Here is a 23,491-nt window from a genome sequence, read left to right as displayed (position 1 = left end):
TGAGTCTACTGAGCATGCCCTAGCTACAGTGACTGCTCAAATGTCACCCACCGTGTCCTAGTGACAGGCACTCTCCTCCAACTCGTCCACTGCTGGAATTACGAAGTGAAGCTCAAGAACAGCCTTTGTTTATAAAGACAGGATTTAAAACTAAGTGTTAGGTTTTTTTAATAATAAAGTAAAACTGTGAACGATTTTTAAATTGTAAAAAATTAAGTTTTAAAACTGTGAAAGAGCTGGAGTACTTGCTTTAGAATGACGAGTCTCATTCACTATTACCAAGGTCTTCAAAAGGACTGGGTAAATGGAATTAAAAGGTAATGGAATTTTCCCATTAATTTCATGAAGAACCTTCTTCGGCAAAGAACTCAAATATTTTAACCACATCTTAAAGATTAAAGGGAAACCGTATCCCAGAAATGCATTGCGTTTATATTTCGTTTCTTAGTCTCATTAAGTAATTGGCGGTAGCAGGAAGTTCAGGAAAAAATGAAAAATTAAGTACTTTACATGTAAACATTAGACTACTCCCTTAAATTAATGTTGCTAACTGAGGAGTAATAAAAATATCCTTATTTATGATGAACAAAGTTCTAAATGTGCTGGTGTACGCAACTGTCTGTCTTGATGCTCTTAAGCCTTCTCTATCAGTCACTGCACCTCCATTTTACAATGTCGGAAACAAATGCATAAAGGTGAACAGCCCAAGGTCACAGAGCTCGGCAAGGAGAGCAATGGTGGGGAGAGACCAGGTTGCATAGCTAAGCCACATCATCCTTGACACTGATCAGCACGGGTTGAAAATAAAGCACAGCATCGGCTAAACAGGGAGACTTCAGATACTGCCTTGGCAAACTCCAAGGCAAACCCAGAGTCTGAAAACTTCTCTTTTAATTTAAAATCATTCCACTTAAAGTTAATTTATGCAGAGGCATTGTGCCCTTACTGGCCTAAATGTATCATCTTCGTTTTCTTTAGTTATTGGTTATTAACCATTGAGAGCATAGCTCAATAAATGCACAAACTTTACAACGCATGCTCCACAGTCAAAATATATGTTCTGCTTATTTTGTTTTATCATATCTTTGATCCATTTAGCTGCCAAGGTTAAATTTGCCTCAGAACTTTTCATAAAATGCACACTGGGTACTTTTCTGCAGTCCATATAATATCCTTATCTTTCCTCAATGTCTTTTCTGACTCCCCCACTCTATCATCTAAGTACCCAACCCCTTTGTCCTGCGGTGTTTGAACTGAGGAAGTTTGCTTTGTTGATCATGTTATGAAAATCAGTAACTTATACCTAAATTGTGAATTAACACAGTGCTGGGCAGAATGGCAAAGGAGTAAACCTAACAAAAATGAAGAAAAATACCCTTCCCTAAATTAAAGTCCTAAATCAGGTGTGATGCTGTCTCTCTTCCAGAAATAGTGCACCCACATTCTCACCCAGCTTAATTGTGAAGCATGTATTACTGAAGAAACACATGGAAATGAGCACAGAATGCCACTGCCACCCAGTAGACTCGTAGTCAGCTGAGGACCTCTAGTGCTTTCTTAATTGTATTCCACCTTCCAGGATTTCAAATAACAAAGGTTAACTGAACCACTCACATTTGGGGGGGGGGGGACGGGGAAGGCACAGTTATTAGATTATTTAATACACAGCATTCTTTTTCTTAACTTTTCCAATATCCCCTCCCCCCATTTTCTTATTGAAAACACGCAAAACTGAAGTCCAGCTCCCCAGAGTTCAGAGGCTTATCTTAAGTGCAGACAAGTTAACTTTAAATCACTACTTCAGCATTTAAGAATACACAGATTATGAAAGCATGCCTAGAGATAAAATAGCAACAGCAATATGTCTGTTTCAAAGAAAAAAATATCAAAATCTCTGCTTTTTAATGAATTTTTCTCATCACGTGGGTTTGGAAGAAACATTTCATGTGGGGTTAACTTAAAATCACAAATATGTTTACATAATTATTCTAATAATAATCAGAAGAAGGTTAAAGATTCGTTCAAACAGCCAATCTGGACCAACAAAGCTCTGCCCCAAAGCAATTGCAAATAGAATTTCCAAGTTTAATATTGAACAATCTCAAAAAGAAATGATTCTACAAAAGTGAATTTCAGATGCCAGTAAACTGATGACAACTCTAATGATGAACTTCCTTGATTTAATTAAACACATTTTACAGAATAACTTCTAGCTCATCCGTGGAAATGGCCAAGAAATGTAGCAAGATATAAAACCTCCAAGTAATACTAATACAGATGACTTCTCTCTGTGCACACACAATCTACAGAGAAGTCTAACCTTTTGAACCAGTGGAAGGTGAACAGTCTCGCCCTCAGACAGTATACACTGGAAAATGGACTACTGCAGATGTAATTAGGTTAAAATTAAACATTACCATTTGTTTTCCCTTTTGATTATTAATTTGTTCCAGTTTCTATTATCTTCTGCTTCTCTTGGATTTAAGTTTTTCTGTGTTTTTGTTGTCCTTGTTGGGGTTTTTTGTATGATTTTTAAGATGATTTTCAGGAGAGGTAAATCCATAGACAGTTACTAGATTAATAGTTCCTTAGGTTTGGGGCAGGCTGGGGGGTAATGGGAAGCTAATCATAATAGGTAAGAGAATTTTTTAAGTGGTATCAAACTGATTGTGGTGATAACTACACAACTTTTTAAAATAAATTGTAACCACTGAAATGTATAGTTCGTGAATTATGTGCCAAAATAACCCTGCTTTTTAAAAAAGGATTAGAGCAGAAAAGGAAGAAAAGCAAGTCAGAATCTCAAACGAGGTGGTTTTAAAAAGTGCATGGAAAAAGAGAATTAAAAGATAATGGAATTCTCCCATAATCCATTTAAAGGTCCCCTTGTTGTACAGAAAAGGAATCTCAGGGACTTGGTTACTGCAGAGCACACCAAAAACGGAAATTGGTTACCACCAGCACACAGAACGTCACTTGGATCCCCGTCTAGCAGTGGTTCCCAAAGTGGGCTATAGAATGTCATAGCCAATACCTACCTTCTGTCCCTGGATCATGGGCTACAGTAAACAAGTGTTTAATTACCTGGGGGTGGGAGGTGCACAATCTCCCCCCACCCCCTGAAAAGGAGGCAGTAGGCATAATACATGAAGAAATCTAAGGTCTAGGTCAGTGGTTCTAAACCTTCCTAATGCCTCAACTCTTTAATACAGTTCCTCATGTTGTGGTGATCCGCCAAAAGGAAAATTATTTCCGTTGCTACTTCGTAACTGCAATTTTGCTATTGCTAAAAATCGGGAGACCCCTGTGAAAGAGTCACTCAAGCCCCAAAGGGTCGCAACCCACAGGATGAGAACCGCTGGTCTAGCTTGTCACAGAGCAGGTCACTAAAGCTTTCGCTTGTCTGAGAATGCTTTGCACAAGAATACACCTAATTTATTTGGAAGAAATAAGATTAACTGTAAAGCATGGACTTCTGCTGAAGAGTTCAATGTAGGTACTTTCAACCCCAAGGGTTGCCGCCTTAAATAGCATGTGAGATTTCCTGAGTTTGTCTCTTTCCTTGTTCATTCCCCCCTCAAAAAGCCCAAGAACTTTTGAAATTGATTTCTTTTTACTTCCCAATTTCATTTTCTTTAAGCAATCAAGGAAAAAAAACCCTGCAAACAGATTGGTAAGAAATTAGCTATATCCTTCCCATTCCACCCAATAGTAGGGTGATCTTGGATTCCACAAACATCTATGGCACTTTGTTGACTGCTTACTTAAGCTTAGGTGCCACCAGATACCTATAAAGCATCTTTCATATTTTCTGTATTGATTCTAGAGCTTAGATGATTACATAACACATCTTTGCAGTTTTCATATTCCCCTTGACTCAAAACACTCAATTGATACTTGTTAACATCTTTTAAATGGCAATATAAGTAAGTCCATTTCACTCCTCAGGTGTGGTGATGCCAATGCATCCCAACATGATCTACTTATGATTATCCTAAAAGAATGCTCTTAAAATGACAGGTCAAATTAAATAAAATTTAATTGCTTATTTTTTCTAGGCTCCCTCTCAAATACTACTCTGTAAACTAGCTTGGATTTAAGATAGAGAAAGGATGGGAGGTCATACTGAATTAAGTCTACACTTTCAGTGTGATCATCAGTGCAGAGAAAACGGTCAGCACATGATAAGCAGGCCATGAATGATGATGTAGTGAAGGCCACAGAGATCCCCCAAATAAGAAAATGTTATTCCTTCAGACAGCTTTTCAATTCTCAACCTATGACAGGAAATTCCATCTCTAGGTTTGAAATCTGATTTAATTATTGCCATACAAGACTTTGGCTGTTTAGCAGTGTTAAGACTCAATGCATTTCAGATTGTACTACTATAAAGGAAATTGGACCCAATGAATTGAATGTAAAAAAGCTCACTCACATAGCAGTATGTAACACACATTTGCCTCCACTTTTAACAATTATAAAGAAATATTACAAGTCACTTCAGAATTGTGATGTATTTCCAAGTTTGACAAGAAACTACATTATAGTTGCAAGAGAAAAGAGCTCGTTTCATGGCACACTTCCTTCCCTCTCTCTTCTCTACTCCCAGTTACTCATCTGCACAGAGCTCAGTCAGACAGTTCTGCTTAATGTTGTGTGAATCAAGACACCATGAACCTGGGTAAATCTGCTAAGCCTCATTTCCTCATCTGTGAAAGATACTTTAAAAGAATATTTAGAGGTTCTCTGCCCAGCTATCAAATTCTGTTATTCTGAGTAAGCTGCCAAATACAACACTATCTCTGCTCATCAACAACCTTTTAAAATGTTAAAGTAACAAAGAAAAAGCTCTTATTCAACTCAGTTGATTTATTCAGATGGTACCAATTATATAGTAGACACACATGAAGATGTGGTTCTTTATATTCATAAATTAAAAGTCCAGCTGGGGAAACAAACATGTACATTGAAATCACAGCACAACTTGATTTAAGTATCCTGATAACAGTTAACACTACAGCTCTCAGGACAACTAGCCCAAGGGGACAGATGCTGCCTAATGAGTAATGACATTTCATTGAAGAAGTGCTATTTTAACTGTGCCTTAAGGATGAAGATGAACTGGAGTTATCTGGCAAAACTGGGAAGAGGGGGCTATTTCAGGGGGGGAGGGGCCTATTACAGGGAGAGGGGGCTATTACAGGGAGTCAGAACAACATGTGTCCGGGACAGAATCATAAAAGGGAATTAAGTATTTATGGAAAGGTGACGTGTTTGATGTGACTGAAGTACCTCTCACTCACCAGCATCGGGGCAGGAATGAGCTCTGTATGTGCCCCATGACTCGCTCCGGGCCATTTTCCTCTTTTCGGTGTTCACCTGAGTACGTTCTCTCTCAGCATATTTTTCTTATCAATCAGACCATTTGGACCATTTAAGTCTGGAGACTTTGTACACCTAGTTCTTACTCATCAACATGATTAACAAGATTAGTTAAGTGAAAAATAACATTATAGGAATATAGGGGATGACCAGATGGGATCACAAAATGAGAATGACATCATTGCCTAACTGTCAAATTGCATAATTACATAACTGCCCAATTATATACCATTGCATAATACCGAAACCACTGAGAATCATCGCCCAGATAAGTGGGCACAATCATGACAGCCAACATTCCTCTTATTTCACACCTTGGCATTCATTACTGTCGGGGGGTGGGGGGGTTGTAGTTAATGCACACATAGATCATTTTACCACTATCATAAATATAAAACATCAGACAGTTGCTGAGATATATTATTATATAGCCTCATCTCATCAAATATATAAAGAAATAATCTTTCCATAGTTTCTCAACAGTACAAATTCACTATGCTATGCTATAAGTAAACATGAGTAGAAAGAGGTAAATTTTCTTCAACAAAAAAGACCTTTAGACATTGGACAGTGCAAGATATGGCAAAATAATAATTTATAAGTTATCAAGGGTTCACGAGGGAGGGAGGTGAAAATGAGGAGTTGATGCCAGGGGCTTAAGTGAAGAACAAATGTTTTGATAATGATGGCAATGAATGTACAAATGTGCTTTACACAATTGATGTATGTATGGGTTGTGATAAGAGTTGTATGAGCCCCTAATATAATGATATTTTAAAAGACCCCTTTGTTTTTTTATAATATTTTTAGCTGAAGAATTCAAACAGAAATCATTAGAGAAGAAGGTCAAGTTGAGCTGCCATTTTCTGAGGACAAAGTGCTATAAAAATTTTTTTTTTAAAAGAACAGTCTTCAGGGTGCCCAAACTAAGTACACTTGTAAACTGGCACTTATGGACAAACACAGAGAGAGCCCGCCATACAGGGAATCCAGGACAGATAAACCCCTCGGGGCCAACCGGGAGACATACCAGGAAGACTCGGGGAGGGTGAGGGGAGAAAGGGGGAATTGATCACTAGGTGGAAACCCCTCTCAGGGGGGCAAATAATGGAAAAGTGTGTGAGGGGTGATGGAGGATGATGTAAGACATGAAAAAAATAATCTATAACTTAATCAAGGGTTCGTGAGATGGAGGAGGGAGAAAAAATGGGGAGCTGCTACCGGGCTCAAGTGGGATGAGAATGCTTTGAAAATGATGATGGTGGCATACATGCATATGTGCTTGACACACTGGATGAATGTATGGATTGTGATAAAAGATGTAAGTGCCCCCAATAAAAGTATTTAATAATAAAAAGGTTCCATTAAACATTAGCAAACATGTAATATTATGTCCAAAACTAAAGATATCAAAATGAAGAAAATATGTTTAATTCATTATTTGTGTTGGCAATTTAGAGACAGTACAGAGTAGTAACTCTGTATTTCTCAAGTTACAGAACTTTTGTAATTTATTATAAAAATGATTAGTCTGTTTTAGGAACATAAATGAAAATTCTTTTATCTCATCAATGAATACTGATCTCAAGCTCTGGAATTATAAAAGAAATGTTGAAAAGCTATTTTTGCTACCAGATGGTAAGAACTATGATTCCTGATTTTGTTTCAACAATCAAAGTATCCTCTAATAAATTTTAATATTAAGCCATAAATAAAAGAATATATACCAGGAAAAAAACACCGTGAGTTCCTTAAGAGACTGAGGTTTGATACAAGTTGGTTGGTTTGGAACTCTCTAATACTAAGACGGTCAGAGTTTCAAGACAATTGAAAACCCGATCTATATACAATTCAAAATATAACAGAGCGCCAAGATGAAGAACTAAACCACAGTAGCTACTCACCATATAGAACACGATTTCTTTGTGAAATGAAATGCCAAATACTATTTGGTTGTGAGATGTGTGTGCATGTGTATACATACACCACATATATGCACATACACAATGCATGTGCACTTATCTTCCCTTTGCCCATCTGTCAGCACTCCCCCTCTATTTTCCTTAGCACTAGTCTGCCTCTCTCAAGAACGGGACTGACAGTTGAGGGTGGGTGTTCATATGAGACATAGACTAGGGAGAAAATGAAGCAGCAATATTTAGCAGCTGGAACAAGGTAATCATGTCTTGACTATCAATGGTAGATCATCACCAAATGTCAGCCACTAGCTGTAAGAAGTTACTTACAGTTAATTTTTATTCCATCACTAACTTTTCTAATTCAAAAAGCGATGGAGTTTGGATTAACAATAAAATCTGACTGACAAAATATCCCCAAATGGTTAATAGTCATTATACTTGGGCAGTTAATTTAATCTCTAAGTTTTCTATAAAGATATGTTACTTGTTTTGAGTTGTTGTCTTGTTCTGTGTTATCAATCAAGAAAACTCAGGTCCTAGGAAAGCAAATGCTTGTGAGTCCTGAAGGCAGACAAGAGGAAGGCCACCCCTCCTGTGCACAGGGCACCAGCAGTAGGAATGGTCTGTGCTACAGTGACAGGATGACAACCTGTTACTGCGCCTTCAACTTAATATCAAGTCATTCTAAAATGTCATGAAGAACAACCATCTATTAAAGCAATTGTATCATAAACAGGGAGACCGCAATTAACTTTAATCTGTATTTCTGATACACATTTCTGATTTTAACTTTTATTTGAGATCGAGATCAACATCCTAGATAGCAATTCTTAGTATGTATTTTTTTATGCTATTCTCTCTGGAGCCAGCTATTCACACTCACAAAAAGGCTTTCAAAAACTACAAGTCAAGCATGTCTGTCCATGGGAACAGACAAAAACAAGTTTACTCCACACCACACTACACTTTCTAGTCAGCTGCAGGAGTGAAGGCAAAGACAGAAGTTACTATACTTCAAGTATACCATCCTCAAGTACACCAACAACAACAAAAGGCAGCTTCCCAGAGAGGCAGACAAAGATAAAGAATACAGAAACATTTGATGCTATGTAGACAAATCACTTTGAAGATTAATTCAATTAAAACAAAATTGAATTAACACAAAATTGTTTTTTTACCTGATCAGAGACAAGGTTGCACATGTGATCGTCATCCATTGACTTTTTATATTCCAGGCTACCCACAGACGACAGCGGTATCACATTGGACAGCGAGCTTGTCTTTCCCTTGATCTTCAGACTCCCTGCCTTCCAGAGTCATGGAGAAAGTCCAATACCTCACTCGCTCTGCTATAAGAAGAGCTTCAACCATTGAAATGCCTCAACAAGCACGTCAAAATCTCCAGAACCTATTTATCAACTTCTGTCTCATCTTAATATGCCTCCTGCTGATCTGCATTATTGTGATGCTTCTCTGAAGTTTCACTGCAGCCTCCAGTACACCTTCACCACGTCAGTTTTCGGTCGGTCATCCCATGAAGCGGGAAACAAGACTGTATAACAGACCGCTTTCTGCATGGAAGAATGTCTTTGTGAGGAGGTCGGTCAAGAGTCAGACCAAAACAAATCGCCAGCAAAGGTATTCACCTGCTGGATCTTGTAAATATGATCAGTGCTGTGATTGCAAAAGTAACTTTAAAATGACTACTATGTAAGTGTGCATAATGTCACTATTTATATCCTTGCCACAACTTGTAAAGTTCTATCCCAAATCCTTCCTAAGGAGAGAGTAGGTGTTGAGTTTTGAAAGTACACTGCTATCAAGTTCACTTCAGATATTCTGTATTAACTTCACTGTGTGGAATACACAGAAATTATATTACATAATAAAACCGCCTTTGATAATTAATAATTGTTCAAGTCTTCAACAAAGGACAAAATAACAATACAAATAAAGTCTCATTATTAAGAATAGCCTTTAGTAGTGCTTCCATTCTAAAATAGAAGTTGTATTATTTACCTATACCACCACGAACATTTTGAAACTTTATAAGAATCAAGTAGGAAAAAGTAAAACTGTACTCTAACATAAATAAAATTCCTCCTGAATAATTTTCCAAAGAAGTGAAGAACTATAGTACACGTAGGTAAACAAACCATAAATCTGTTCTCCCTAGATTTTATAATCAACAAATGTGAACTGGTAGTAATTTGATATCTGATAGTTTGATTAGCCATGATTACTAATAATTTAATAGAATCTAAGCTTAATTTAAGGCGCTGCTGTTGATTATCTAAGTTACCATATATAACACGCCATGAAATCTTAGAATTTAAGAATGATGTTATGGATCATCATTTATACCAACCTCGGTATAGAAAAGAATGAAGACTTCCAATGACAGAAAAAAAATCTATGAACTTCAAGTATTCAAGCATCAAAAAGCTTCTTCTTTTTTTTTTTACATTCTCACTCAAGTTATTAACAAATCATTGAGTACATTTTAAAATGATCTTTTCTGGCCCATGTGGTGTTTATAGTACAAACACCTGCCGGTGCAGTGGTTAAGCGCTCAACTGCTCCCTGAGGTGGGTTTCAAAGCCACCCTGGAGAAAACTGGCAGGCTGCTTCCATAAGGCACTTCTACTCTGTCCCATAAGGTCGCTATGAGTCAAAGTCTACTCAACAGTGGGTTTGGCTTTCATGATGGCTGTTAAAACAACAGCTATTTTCCTGAACTATTAACTAGATGATAAATACCTACCTAGATATTTATCTGAAAAGACAGCAATATAGTTTCAAATGAAAAAGCTGTTGAATCTGTTGTCACATCCCAGTCTGGTAGATTGCAGTTTTACCATCACTCTCATATACTTTTCTTTGTTCTATTAAAAAAGATTTTTCACTCTAAATTATATTGTCTTAGTTATCTAGTACAGATATAAGCAAAATGCCACAAGTGAATGGGTTTAATAAACAAATATATATTCCTACGTACTTCATAAGCCATTCTATAATTGGGCTTAATTTTGCCCCAAAATCTGAATCTGTAATTATTTTCTTGCTGACCTTTTCAAATTCCTGCCACATCATTTGAAAACATCTCCCCACAACTAATAAAATGAGCACTAAATAAAAACTGGTCTTTCAAAAATATATTCCACAATATTAAGCAGTTGACTCAGTTTAATATTAAGACTAAACATGTTTACCACTATAATCTAACAATCTTTAATTGCAGTTCAAAACATGTTACTAATATCATTTAACAAAGGAGTACATAATGTATGATTTACCATGTTGTATTCTAAAATACGGTTACTGAAACAATTGAAACATCTATTCTGATCTTGGTTTCTAAATAAATGTTGCTAATTAAATAAGGATGGAAGCACTGCTCTTAAATTCCCTGAGGCCCCGCGGGAGATGTCCTCAGATGGGAAGCACAGTGGTCTTTGCTCATCAATGTAAAGAGAGGGAAATGGAGGTTTTTTGATGGTGATGGTGGTTTTTAAGCAAAAGCCTCCAGCTAATTAACAAACCACTAACAAAACCTGGAGAGCTTGTAAATAAGTCACTTTACTCAGCAATCACCCAAGGGGAAAAGTCACTTAGTTCTATAGTAGATATATTGACCTTCAAAATAAGTAGAACATTTGACACAGCTCCTTTTCTTTTTCACAGCTCATTACAACATCTATCCAAATGATTATTAACTGTGAAATTATGGGTCTTTCCTCAGTGTAATGACATAAATATTTTTGGTGTTGATTTTTATTGTCTGACAGAAATTTCAACCTTTTATTTTGAGGATTATAGAATACTATTACTCAGATTATGGTATAGAACAAAAGCCATTCTTTAAACGGGACTTAAAAATTGTTTTTTCTGATGTGCAAAGAGTTAAGATAATAAAAGTATTTAAAGAATTTTAAATATCAAATTCTCAAATAATTTCTACTTTAGAATAAATTCTAATCTTACTTTAAAGTATATTAAAATAATGTTTAAATGTTCATTGTGGCCTTTTATATTTTACTTCGTTAAAAAAGGAACATTGTTAATGCAAATTATCAGTATCACTCATGAGAATGCATGTTCTCGTGCACAATGGAACTGTTCTGTAATACACTCGTATTGTTAATATGACTATATAAAAATCTAATCACAAGTAGTTTTGACTTTACAAGTTGTTTTTGGTTCTTCTCCCCAAATAAAATAGCATATTCCTCATATAGACACAAGGGGGCAGACTACACACTACAATGAATTTGTTATTAACTAAAAATTAACTTAGCCCCGATTTTTTGGGGGTTTGCTGGCAAAAAGATAAATGGGTAAATACTCAAGAAAGATCGTTTTCTATTAAGTAACAACACACTTTTAAAAGTCTAACACTTACATGCCAATACCAGGTTTTAAAAAACAAAGTTGGCAAGCTATAAAGATGAAAACATGGAAGAAGCATTTATTTTATTTATTCAAACGTGCAGACAGAAATAAATATGACTGTGTCATTGTATTACATCCTACTTATGGAGAATGTCATGGTACTATCTAACTCACAGCATTGGAAGATCACCCCCAAACAACACAACTGAGACAAATGGTGCAAAACAACAAATGAAAACTGTTTCTTCTCAGATGATTTAGCAGAATATCTACAATAGTCCCAAGTCATAAATGAGAAATTTTCCGTTCTTATTTCATACTAGATAAAAACTCAGTTAATTTTAAGTCATTTTACAAAACTTGATTTATATTTTTTATTTACCAACGATAAATTTCCAAATAAATGCATTATACTAAAATTATTAGACGCCAAGGCTCTCTATGACTTAAAGGCACAAGATTGTATCTTCCTCTTTCAAATAAATGCAACTCAGTTCTAAAAACATCCAAGAGATGAGAAAAGTATGAGAAAAATGAAACAACGAAGTCAATAAAGAGCCCACTTTTTTCTCCAATCTGGCTGGGATCTCCGTGTGGGTTTTGTAGGAAGCCAGTGGTACTACCTGTTGTGCATACACCTTCTTGGAAAAAAAATAATAGAACAGGGAACATAGGGAAAAGGAAGTACCGCCCCCCCAAACACATCCTGCACCCCACCCTACCCCGCAAAAAAAAAAAAAAAGATTGTACTATGTTTTGTGTGGTTGGCTGCCACAGTCCTCACCCAGACAGTGTCAGAGGTGGGAGGGATAGCGGACAATAGCATGCGATGGATGACACACGTGGAAGTAAGGCACAGACAGCTTCCCTTCATTTGCACAGGAAAATGCTGGAGAACTACTTGCACAGTAGCTGACTTTCCAGGAAAGCACGGAAAGCAAGGAACGTCGTGGATGTAAAATTGGGAGACTTGGTTCCATAATGATTCTGAACTGAATCCTAAGAGGCAAAACTTCCACGTTACAGCAGTAACCTATTCCAGAAGGAAATGAAGGAATACTTTAAGAACTCCCCTACCACCAAACCGATTCTGACTCAGTGACACAACAGCTACAAAGTTCTCTGGAAATCTAGTGTTATTTGATCTACACTTTCAGGCAAATTCCTTTCTTGGTTGAAAAAGACACACACCTCACAACCAGATGGGCTGATGGTTAGCCGAGCTTAGCCCTGTGTGTAAAAGTCAGACTGAAAAGAAATGAATGCTTTACAGGGACCTTTAAGAAACGGGTAACGTAAGTGTTAAGTAGAGCCACTACTTCAGTATTTCCGAATGTGTTCACTGTGGCTGAGGAGAATTAGGAGCAGTACTTTACATGTTGCCGCTGAAGAGGGAGTTTCTTCCGTTGCTTTCATTCTTCTCTTCCACAACCAAGTTCCATGGAGAGACCAACTCACTCGCACCAGACACCCAAGTAGAGGCTTCCGAGACGTGTACATTTTGTCCCTTCTCCCTCTACCACGCACTGAGCAGATGATTTAAAAAATAAGTGTGCTTCAGAATACATCCCCAACCTCCTTACCTGATTCTCTAGCATTGATTTCAGGTTGGGGAAAACTTTGTTTACAAGCAGAATGAGAAAGAATATTCAAATTGGTACCAAAACAAAAAAACTAGCTGCCAGTACATCAGTGCTGACTCATAGCAACCCTATAGGACAGGGCAGCACTGTCCCTGTGAGTTTCTGAGACTGTCACTCTTTCTGGGCATGGAAAGCCCTATCTTTTTCCCTCAAGAGCCGCTGGCAGATTGGAACTGCTGACCTTTGAGTTAGCAGCCAAACTCGTTACTATGACACCAGAACTCCTCAGCAAATTTGCATGTATTCTTTTAAATCTGCCCAGTTTCCAGAGTTATTTATCATTATCTTACCCAAGCATTTGAGAACTAAAATGTGATCTCATTAGAGAAATTATTTCCTACCTGTCATGTGAATTGATCTCACAATTTAATATGATTAAATTGCTCATTTCTGATCTGCAAATCAGACATCTGAAGCTTCAGTTTCTATGTGGTTTAAGCAGACATAATAAAGATGTTAAGGGCTGTGTCCAAAGGTATAAGTAGCACAGGATCTGTTAATGGTTCTGTGATGAATGTAGCACTTTAGACTAGATGTTCACTTGGGGGCTGTACTCAAGATTCATAATGTTCCTACAGAAGTGATCTTTAAAAAAAAAGAAGTGATTTTCTTATCCTTTCTTACATCCCTTTTCAATATTCTTTACTGTTTTTGAATATGTGAATACTGACTTTTAAATTTTTACTCTAGGGAAAATTAGAAATTTTTGATAGAATTATTACTTCAGAAAACTGTTCAAAATAAAAAGTTGGCAGGATTTATTAATAATTCTGTAGCTTAAAAAATCGAACAGCTACTTGGTTTCAGTTTTGAAAGCTTCCAACTCAACCTGCCTCACAATGACGTGACCCTGTGGGGCAGAACGGTCCCTGTGGCCTTCCAGAACGGTAGCTCTTTACAGGAGTAGAAAGCTTCGCCTTTGTCCCATTAAAGAAGCTTAGGTACCACTTTAAAAATACAAATTCAAGATGGATCAGAGACCTAAATGTAAAGCCTGCAACTATAAACATCATCCATGAAGAGCCAGAGACAGACTTGGGGGCCCTTAAACGTGGCACAGTACTCTGTCAGACACAATGGAAACACAGAGAAAACAATCAGATGGCTGGAACCTTCTTAGACATTTTTATGCATCAAAGATTTCGCCAAAAGAGGAAAAGGAAAATCCACACACTGAGAAAAGAATTTTGGTAATTTGGGGACTAACCTCTAAAATTTTAGAAAACTACAATGCCTCAAGACAAACCAATTAAAAAGTGAGCAGAAGACATGAACAGACACTTCACCAGAGTCTACATTCAGACCACCAATAAACATAATGAAGAAATGCTCCTGATAATTAACCATTAGACTTATGCAAATCAAGACAATGAGCTATCTTCTCACCCCAGCATTAATGATAAAGTGAAGAAGAAGAAAAGGAAGGGAGGGAGGAAAGAAGGAAGAAGGCAAATGGTGGGGAGGATGTGGAGTAACTAGAACCCTCTGCTGCTAAGACTGTAAAAATAAACAGTATGAGGCTTCCTTGAAACGCTGGAAATAGAAATACCCTACAGCCCAACAAGCCTTCATCTTGGTGCATGTCCTAGAGAAATAAGAGTCATGACATGAATAGATATATACACACCCAAGTTCATCACAGCGCCATTCACAATAGCAAAATATGGATACAACCTAAAAGCTCATCAGTGGAAGAATGGATAAACAAACTTTGGTACATATACATGATGGAATATACAATGTTAAAAAATAATGATGAATCTGGGAAACACTTCAAAATATGGATGAACTTGGTGGATGTGGCACTAGTAAAATTAAGTCAATCACAAAAGGACAAATATTGTATAAGTCTACTATTTTTTAAAGTCCAGGAAAGATTTTTATCCTAAAAGAAATGTTCTTTGATGGTACCAGAGGCAAGAGGGGAGGGGGAAAGGGTAAGTCACAGGCTAGGAAGGCAACACACAAGAGGGAGGCTGGCATAAAAATGATGGAGGCGGGGAAAGGCACAGGGAGGTTTGAAAGAGTTAAAGACACAGAGACAGTTACCATTATATACATAACCATACAAAAGTGGTAGTCTGTGCTTGGATAGACATACACGTTGAACCAGTATGGGGTGGAGAGTGGGAACAGACCCACAAATACACATCTAGTCTTACCAAAGGATATGTGTATTGACCTTTAAATACACATCTAGTCTTACCAAAGGATATGTGGTGAAGCATATGGGGCCCAAAGTTATAAAAACTTCTCAGACATAAACACCTTGGCAGTGGGAGTCACTGGGCCTAGAGGGGGGGACGTGGTTACCCAGAACTGGTCTCAGAGAACACTCAGATCAAGTGGCACAGCATAGTTCACCAAAACAGTGTTCTACATCCTATTAGGGGAGTAAAGATGGGGGTCTTAAATGCTCCTGAGCAGCCACCTAAGGTGTCCAGAGGAAAGAAGAGGGATGCAGACTGAAAGAGACATGGAAACAATTAGTCCAATGGTCGAATGGGCCACACAAACAGCAGTGTCCATAAGCCTGACACAAGAAGAACCAGATGGTGCCTGGCGATCACTACCAACTGTCCTTAAAAAGAACACAGTTGGAGGTTCTGGACTGAGTGGGAGAAAACTGTGGCACGAAACTGGTCTAAGAGAGATTGGTGGGACCCTTTAGGTCTAGTCACCTTCAGGTCTGGAACGGAACTCACCCCCCACCCCCGCGTTTGAATCATCAACCACGTAAGATCAAAAGGGCAACATTGACCAGAGGTAGGAGAGGAGGTGGAGGAATGGAAAAGGCAAAGAAGGGTATAAAGAGGATATGGGAGGGTACACTGAAGGGACTGCAGTGGATGAGCTGACATAAAATGTGCTTGATTTGTGAAACGTAAAACTTAGGATCTGTCGGTACACCTTCAACTAATTCACAAAAAAAGTTTTTAAAGAATCAACTAGGTTGTGAGCTTTCAAAAAAGCATTTCCCTATTAAGAAAAAAATCTAAATTTATATGACAGTCACTACTAGCCCCCTTAGAAGATACACTCTTTTCTTTACACATCGGATCACCACAAAAATTTTCTTTAAATGAATAACCAAAATAGCTTGACCCTGTTTCTTTCTTTAAAATGACCTCGTATTTCATCTAGACACAGAACATCCATAATGAAAACTTTACAACTGACTTTAGCTCCACCTTCTCGGCTTATAGACGGAGAAACTGAGGCCACAGGAAGTCCACAACGGGCTATGAGCTGACAGGACCAGGAATCCTGTGGCACTTAATACTCCGATGCTATTCTTTCTACTGGGCCATGATAGCTTCTTTGCTTGTTTCCAGGGCCTTTAGACTGACTGGTTTTGTGTATGTGACCAACAAATTAAGGGGGGAGACGAGTTCGGTATAAGATTTGAAGTTTTTCAAGTAGCCTGAAATACTTGTAAGATTTATTTTTTAATTCAATACCTTTCAAGTTTTCAGCATCTGTGTTTATTAACTTGGGGAGGAAAGGAAAGAGCAAAGGGACGGAAAAAGCAAACCCCATGTGACAGGTTTACTGTGAGACGGATGTGACTCACTTCCAAGTTGTTGTACTCACAATACCCACTAGAGGGAAGCAAGCACTAGACTGTGATCCTTACCTGCATTGGTGTTTCACTCCCTGGTCTAAACTCTTCAAGCTGCTGCTGTTGCCAAGGAGCTAAACTGTAAGAGTCCTCCGTAGCTCTACATTCCAAAGGATTTGTCCGCAACTGCTCTGTAAGCCACATTTGAGTCCTCACAGAAGGCTGAATGGGAACCCCACCTACTGCCTGCTGACCAAGCAGTAAATATTTTGGAGGTTCAAAAGCCCCTGAAGCTGTCATAATGGGCTTGCTTTCAGGTAAGGCACTGTATGTCCTATCTAAAGTTTGTCTCCTAAGTGTGGAGGGAAAGGCTCTAAAATCCTCTTTGCTACAGCTCTCATATTTATATTTACAGTCGACAGTGGATGACCGTTTCTTATTCGTTTCTTTGTCCTCTAGTGTAAGCATTTCCATACTATCGTGGAAGCTGGTAGGCCCAATTGTCCTTAATTGCGATGGTAACGCCTTGCTCCTCCCTGTCTTTTCCAAGCCAATCCGGGACTCTTCTGTGTGTGCCATGCCTTGTTGACTGCAGTTCTCTGGGGCAGTGAGTTTGGATAAAGATGACCATTTCCGGATGGGCCGGATGTCCTTCATGTCTAGTGGCGAGTCCTGCTCCCCCCGACTGCGATTTCCCATGGTTTGCATGAGGCTCTTGCTCCATTCTGAGCCATCGGGTGTCAGAGAGTCCCTGTGTCGGCAAACAGAAGTGCTGGCGTTGGAGGGCATCACATGGGCAGTAGGAAGGGTAACCAATGACCGACTGGGCCTAAAGGATAATGTGCCACTTGAGGTTGAATGATCTAGAAAGAGAAGAGATTGCTAAATTAATTTCAATTAACAGAAATGGGGGGGAAAGAAAAACTGGGTCTAATGAATAATTCTAATACAAAGAATATGGCTTCCCAGCACAAGTTTTTAGACATGCTTTCTCAAATGAGACTTAAAAATAATTATTATTCCCTTCATATATTACAAATAGGCCAGACATTTTCAACTATTATTTTCCAAGTATGGCTATACCATTAAAAGCTATGGCCATTACTATCTGTTTACAAATGAAAATATGCCAAAATGCAGTTTATATTTCATGGAGAAATGCACCTCCCTGAATGAAAGTCTGGTTTATAATGTAGCTTTGAAGGCACAAGACACAGTTCTGTCAGCAAACAGTATTTTTCAGTCTTTCTTGAATTGCAGAAGTCTCTGCCCATTCTGCATGTTTTCAGCACCTCACCAAATGCTCATTCAAAGCAGAAATATGGATAAAGGTGTTCTTGCAGTCATGAAAAAGAGGCGGCAGGGTTCTAGCAGCATATTTGTGAAAACAGAGTGGTCCCTACATTCCCATTCTCAGAGCGTCACACCATTAATGGCATAATTACCAAGCTAGAGCTCTTGGACTCTGATTTCTACCTTTCTCTGCACATTCATTAAATCACCAAGTTGTAAAACTTACTTCCAGTCAGCGAATCATATTCTACAGAAAGCATTAGTTTTACTTAGCTCAAAGGGTGTTCAAATGATAAATAAGGGTCTCCAGGGGCAATAAACTAGCCAACAATTAGCAAATGATCATCAAATATACATGAAAAACAAAGATTATGAGACAAGGGGCCAATCTAGAAAGGGGGCAGCAATGTGAAGACAAGTGGAGACAGGAGGAGAGTGGCAACGTTAACGTTCACACTTTGTTGCACATACCTTTAATAATATTTGACTCTTACTTAGGGACATACATACACTGATGTAAGCTGTATGCTTTCAAGGTTATTTTAAATGAATGAAGTAATGTGTGTGTGCGTGGGAGTTCACAAAGCCCTGAGAAATTTCAGAAGAGAAAAAACCAAGTGGAATACTTCTAAAACACAGAATTTCTATTGGTGATTGCACAGTTTACTCACCTGGAGATGAAAAGGGAAAAGCAAGACACAGACATACAATCACAAACAAGCAGACAAAAAAAAAAAAAGAAAAGGGAAAAGCATTACAGATAGAACAATACAGCAAAAGTATGACGGTGGATATTTATTACATTCATGACTGCATATACTATTCTGCAGAATCTTTTTATACTCGGGAAATTTTCCACATTGACTCCAACCTCCTAAAATAAACTTCAGATCTCAAGTTCCCAACATACTTTGCAATGACGATGCAGAAGCATATATTCAGATTTTGGTTTGGAAGTGAGTCATATGAGAAAAACAGACTCTGTGCGGAGCACTCTTTTTTTCTTTTCTTTCTTTTTTTTTTTTGGCTACTTAGGCATCCCACAGAAGACAACAGCAGTGGGAGCCCCTTAAAGGCTGAGAAGTCAAGGGCCTTGCCAAGAAATGGCAGCTGTCGGGCGCACTAGTGGTTTCTTCCACTGCTTGGTGGGGCAGAAAAATGGCAGTCTTCTGATGTGATTTAATGCAAATTATTTGGAAACTTAGCTTTAAGTGTAGCTCTGTAGTTCTCCCGAAAATTCTGTGCACTATCAAATATTCCTAAATTTCTCATCAGCAGAATCAGCCAGTAAGCTTCCTCTGCCTCTTAAAGGACCTGCACTGACCCAAGTGTGAAGTTAGGAGAATGTGGACCAAAGAGTAAAAATAGGCTATTCTATTTACCTACAACTTTACACAACTGTCAAGAAACGTTGCCCAAGGTAATTTTTGAAAGGTAAAGATGAAACACAATTGTACAAATCTTGAACTGCCCTAGTAAGGAAAAAAGTGCCTTCCTTGAACAAGAAATATGCTTTCACTGAAAGTATGCACTCAAAGGAGTGAGTGACATGACCCAGCTGTACACACAATAGTTATTTGTTGAGGGAGCATTAAAGCAAATGATTTGCAAAAGAAAGAATGATTAAGAGACTATTATGAGAGTTCACGGAGGTTTAAGTCTAAATAGAAATAAGACAACATCCTTAAAAATCTACAAATCATACCTAGATATGCATTAATCCAAGCCTTTTAGAATAGCTGTACTGAGGTTTAGTACTAAAAATAATTTCATATTGAATTTGAAGTTTGTGGCTTCAATTTAAAAGTTGAAAGAAAAATACATAGGGTAGAGGTTAAGAGAACTCGCAACACAGGGAATCTAGGACAAATAAACCCCTCAGGACCAATAATGAGAGCAGCCATACGAGGAGGGGAGGGTAAGGGAAGGGGGGTGGGGGAGTAAGGAAGAACCGATCACAATGATCAACATATAGCCCCCCTCCCAGGGGATAACAACAGAAAAGTGAAACTCAACACCTAATGACTGAACTAGATACTTTTTTAAAAACGGTAAACTCTAATAAGAAAAGTACCAAAAAAGTTATCATTATACATGTTTATAATATTCATATGTATCATATTCGCATAAAAATTTATATATTTGCAAAATAGGTAAAGATTGTTGATATCTTATTTCAAAATGGAAATGCAAACTGTTACAATCTCTGAAAGAAGGGCAATGTTGGTTTATACTTACCATATATACTCGTGTATAAGCTGAGTTTTTCAGCACAAAAAATGTGCTGAAAAACTGGGGTGCAGCTTATACACGGTCAGTGGTACCCCAGCGAGGTGTAAGATCTCACAGTTTCTCATCTCCCGTAACATCTCCCTCTGCTGTTCATTCAGAGCCCCACTGACACAGCAAGGCTTTGAATGTTTTTTTACTCACATCTAACCAATGAGAGCCGTCCTCATCATAGCACCCATAGTGATTCACTTACGCCGGCAGCTGAACTGGTAAGGATGTGTCTGTGGCTGCGCTCCATCTCTCCCCTCTGGTCTCTGTGTTAATTCACATCCTGCATTTCCCTCCCTAGGCTTATACTCGGGTCAATCCGTTTTTCTGGTTTCCCAGGTAATAATTAGGTACCTCAGCTTATACTCGGGTTGGCTTATATTCGAGTATATACGGTATTTTAAAATGTCAGCATATCCATGCATTCGGGTCTATAAGCACACCTCTGTCAGATACAAGCATATTCATGAGCAGAGGGTGAGTCTGGAAGTCATGTGCATGCAACACTGTGAATAAACAAAGACAACCTCTGCAGAGCATAAAGCATATTCATGAGCAGAGGGTGAGTCTGGAAGTCATGTGCATGCAACACTGTGAATAAACAAAGACAACCTCTGCAGAGCATAAAGAAGGTGAAAGGGAAAGATATTTTGATATTTCACATTATGCAATGTCTTTTTTATTTTCAAAAAACATAATTGTACATGTCAGCATGGAGTAGGTAACCAGTGGAGAGCTGGCCCCAATCCCAACTACTATGTGGACACCTGTCCCTCCCCCTAGAAGAATTTATTTCAAAGGATGGTATTGAATCTGCAGTTCCGGGAAAGGGACATATCTGATTGGAGCAGTTGGGAGCAGATGAAGGGGGAGGAGAGAGTGAAGCAGCACATCCTGGCCCACAAGGCCTTGAGGACAATGTTCCCGATTAGAGAAGCCAGTCCACAGAGAGGACCACATGGCCAGCTCGACTATGAGACATAACGTCCCTCACTGACCCATAGCCCTACAGGGGACAACACTGGAGACACAGTGTGTGAATTGCCCCAGATGTGATCCCACCATACTGAGGCAAAACACTAAGGGGGTGCAACAGAACAGCAAGGGAACAGAGCAACGAGGTGCCCAGGGAATGTCAAAGGTGGACTTTGGGGCCAGGGCGTGGTGCCCCAACAGACTGGACTAGAAAACACTCCTAAAGGCCAACAAACAGTTCTCAAACTAACTACAAGCTTTTCTTTTTTGGTGTGTTTTGTTCTGTTTTTGTCATTGTTGTTTTGTTGTATATTGTTGCTTGGTTTTGCTCTGTCTTGTTTTGGTGCCTGTTATTATGTTTTGGTGCATGTTATTATCTCCACGAGTCTGTCTAACTAAGACAGGCTGGATGCACAAGCTGGAGGGACATGGAAGAGGGGGAGGTGGGGGAAAGGTAGTGGTGTTAACAAACCCAGGGACAAGAAAACTACAAGTGATCCAAATCGGTGGTGAGGAAGGTGGTGTAGGAGGTCTGGTAGGGCATGATCAAGGGTAATGTAACTAAGAGGAATTACTGAAACCCAAATGAAGACTGAGCATGATACTGGGACAAGAGTAAAGTCAAAGGAAATCAAGGAAAGAGCTAGGAGTCAAAGGGCATTTAGAGAGGTCTAAATAAAGGCATGTACATATGCAAATATATTTATATGTGAGATGGGGGGAAATCTATGTGCATATATTTATAGGTTGAGTATTAAGGTAGCAGGACATTGGGCCTCCACTCAAGTACTCCCTCAATGTAAGAATACTTTCTTCTATTGGCATTCTATGATGCTCACATTCCTGACATAATCGCTGAGGGCAAACGGGTGCATAAGTAAATGTGGTAAAGAAAGCTGATGGTGCCCGGCTATCAAAAGATATAGCGTCTGGGGTCTTAAAGGCTTGAAGGTAAACAAGGGGCCTCTAGCTCAGAAGCAACAAAGCCCACATGGAAGAAGCACACCAGCCAGTGTGATCACGAGGTGTTGAAGGGATCAGGTATCAGGCATCATGAGAACAAAAAAATCGTATCATAGTGAATGAGGGGGGGAGTGCAGAGTGGAGACCCAAAGCCCAATTGTAGGCCACTGGACATTCTCTTACAGAAGGGTCTTGGGGAGGAGACGAGCCAGTGTGGGTGCAGTGTAGCAACGATGAAACATACAACTTTCCTCTAATTCCTAAATGCTTACTCCTCCCCCGCTATCATGATCCCAATTCTACCTTACAAATATGGCTAGACCAGAGGTTGTACACTGGTATAGATAAGAACTAGAAACGGGACTCCAAGGTGTATGATCCCTTCAGGGCCAGTGGTGTGAGTGGTGATACTGGGAGGGTAGAGGGAGGATTACAAGGATCTGCATATGACATCCTCCCTGGGGGACGGACAACAGAAAAGTGGATAAAGGGAGACGTCAGACAGGGCAAGATATGGCAAAACAATTATCAAGGGTTCAGAGGTGGGGAGCGGGGAGGGAGGGGAAAATTGAGCTGATGCGAGGGGTTTAGGTGGAGAGCAAATGTTTTGAGAATGATGAGGGCAATGAATGCACAAATGTGCTTTGTACAATTGATGTATGTATAGATTGTGATAAGAGTTGTATGAGCCCCTAATAAAATGTAAAAAAAAAAGAGAGAAAGAAAACATTTTTTAAAAGAGTTGTATGAGCCCCTAATAAAACGATTTTTTTAAAAAGTTTGGATGGTATTGGTTTTAATAATTTTAACATTTTTTTTAATTTTAACAATTTATTGGGGCTGATACAATTCTTTTCACAGTTCATACATATACATACATCATTGTATAAAGCACATCTGTACAGTCTTTGCCCTAATCATTTTTTTCTCTTTTCTTCTTTAATTTTAACATTTTTTAAATGTTATTTTACCCTAACAAAGCACTGCTAGAGGTAAAGGTGATGTAATTTCTAAAGTGCTTCTTTCCTAATGCTAGCCACAAATCATAATGCAACTTATCCCAATAGCATCTGGCTCACATC

The 23,491-nt window shown here is 38.6% G+C and overlaps 2 protein-coding genes across 2 annotated transcripts in view; one reads left to right on the top strand and one right to left on the bottom strand.

The window, feature by feature from the left end:
- CEP85L (centrosomal protein 85L) overlaps positions 1–23,491 on the bottom strand; it is a 123,036-nt gene that overhangs the window by 54,094 nt on the left and 45,451 nt on the right. Inside the window, exon 3 of the mRNA XM_075554624.1 lies at positions 16,974–17,761. Coding sequence (XP_075410739.1) covers positions 16,974–17,761 — 788 coding nt within the window. The remainder of the gene's footprint in view (positions 1–16,973; positions 17,762–23,491) is intronic.
- Positions 8,563–9,113, top strand: PLN (phospholamban). Its single transcript, XM_075553950.1, has one exon. The coding sequence runs from the start codon at positions 8,620–8,622 to the stop codon at positions 8,776–8,778; it is 159 nt and encodes a 52-aa protein (XP_075410065.1). The 5' UTR covers positions 8,563–8,619; the 3' UTR covers positions 8,779–9,113.

This window comes from Tenrec ecaudatus, chromosome 7 (genome assembly GCF_050624435.1).
Source record: "Tenrec ecaudatus isolate mTenEca1 chromosome 7, mTenEca1.hap1, whole genome shotgun sequence".
Classification (NCBI taxonomy): Eukaryota; Metazoa; Chordata; class Mammalia; order Afrosoricida; family Tenrecidae; genus Tenrec; species Tenrec ecaudatus.
Note: the sequence above shows the minus strand (reverse complement) of the source record. Positions and strands in the feature narration are given on the sequence as shown.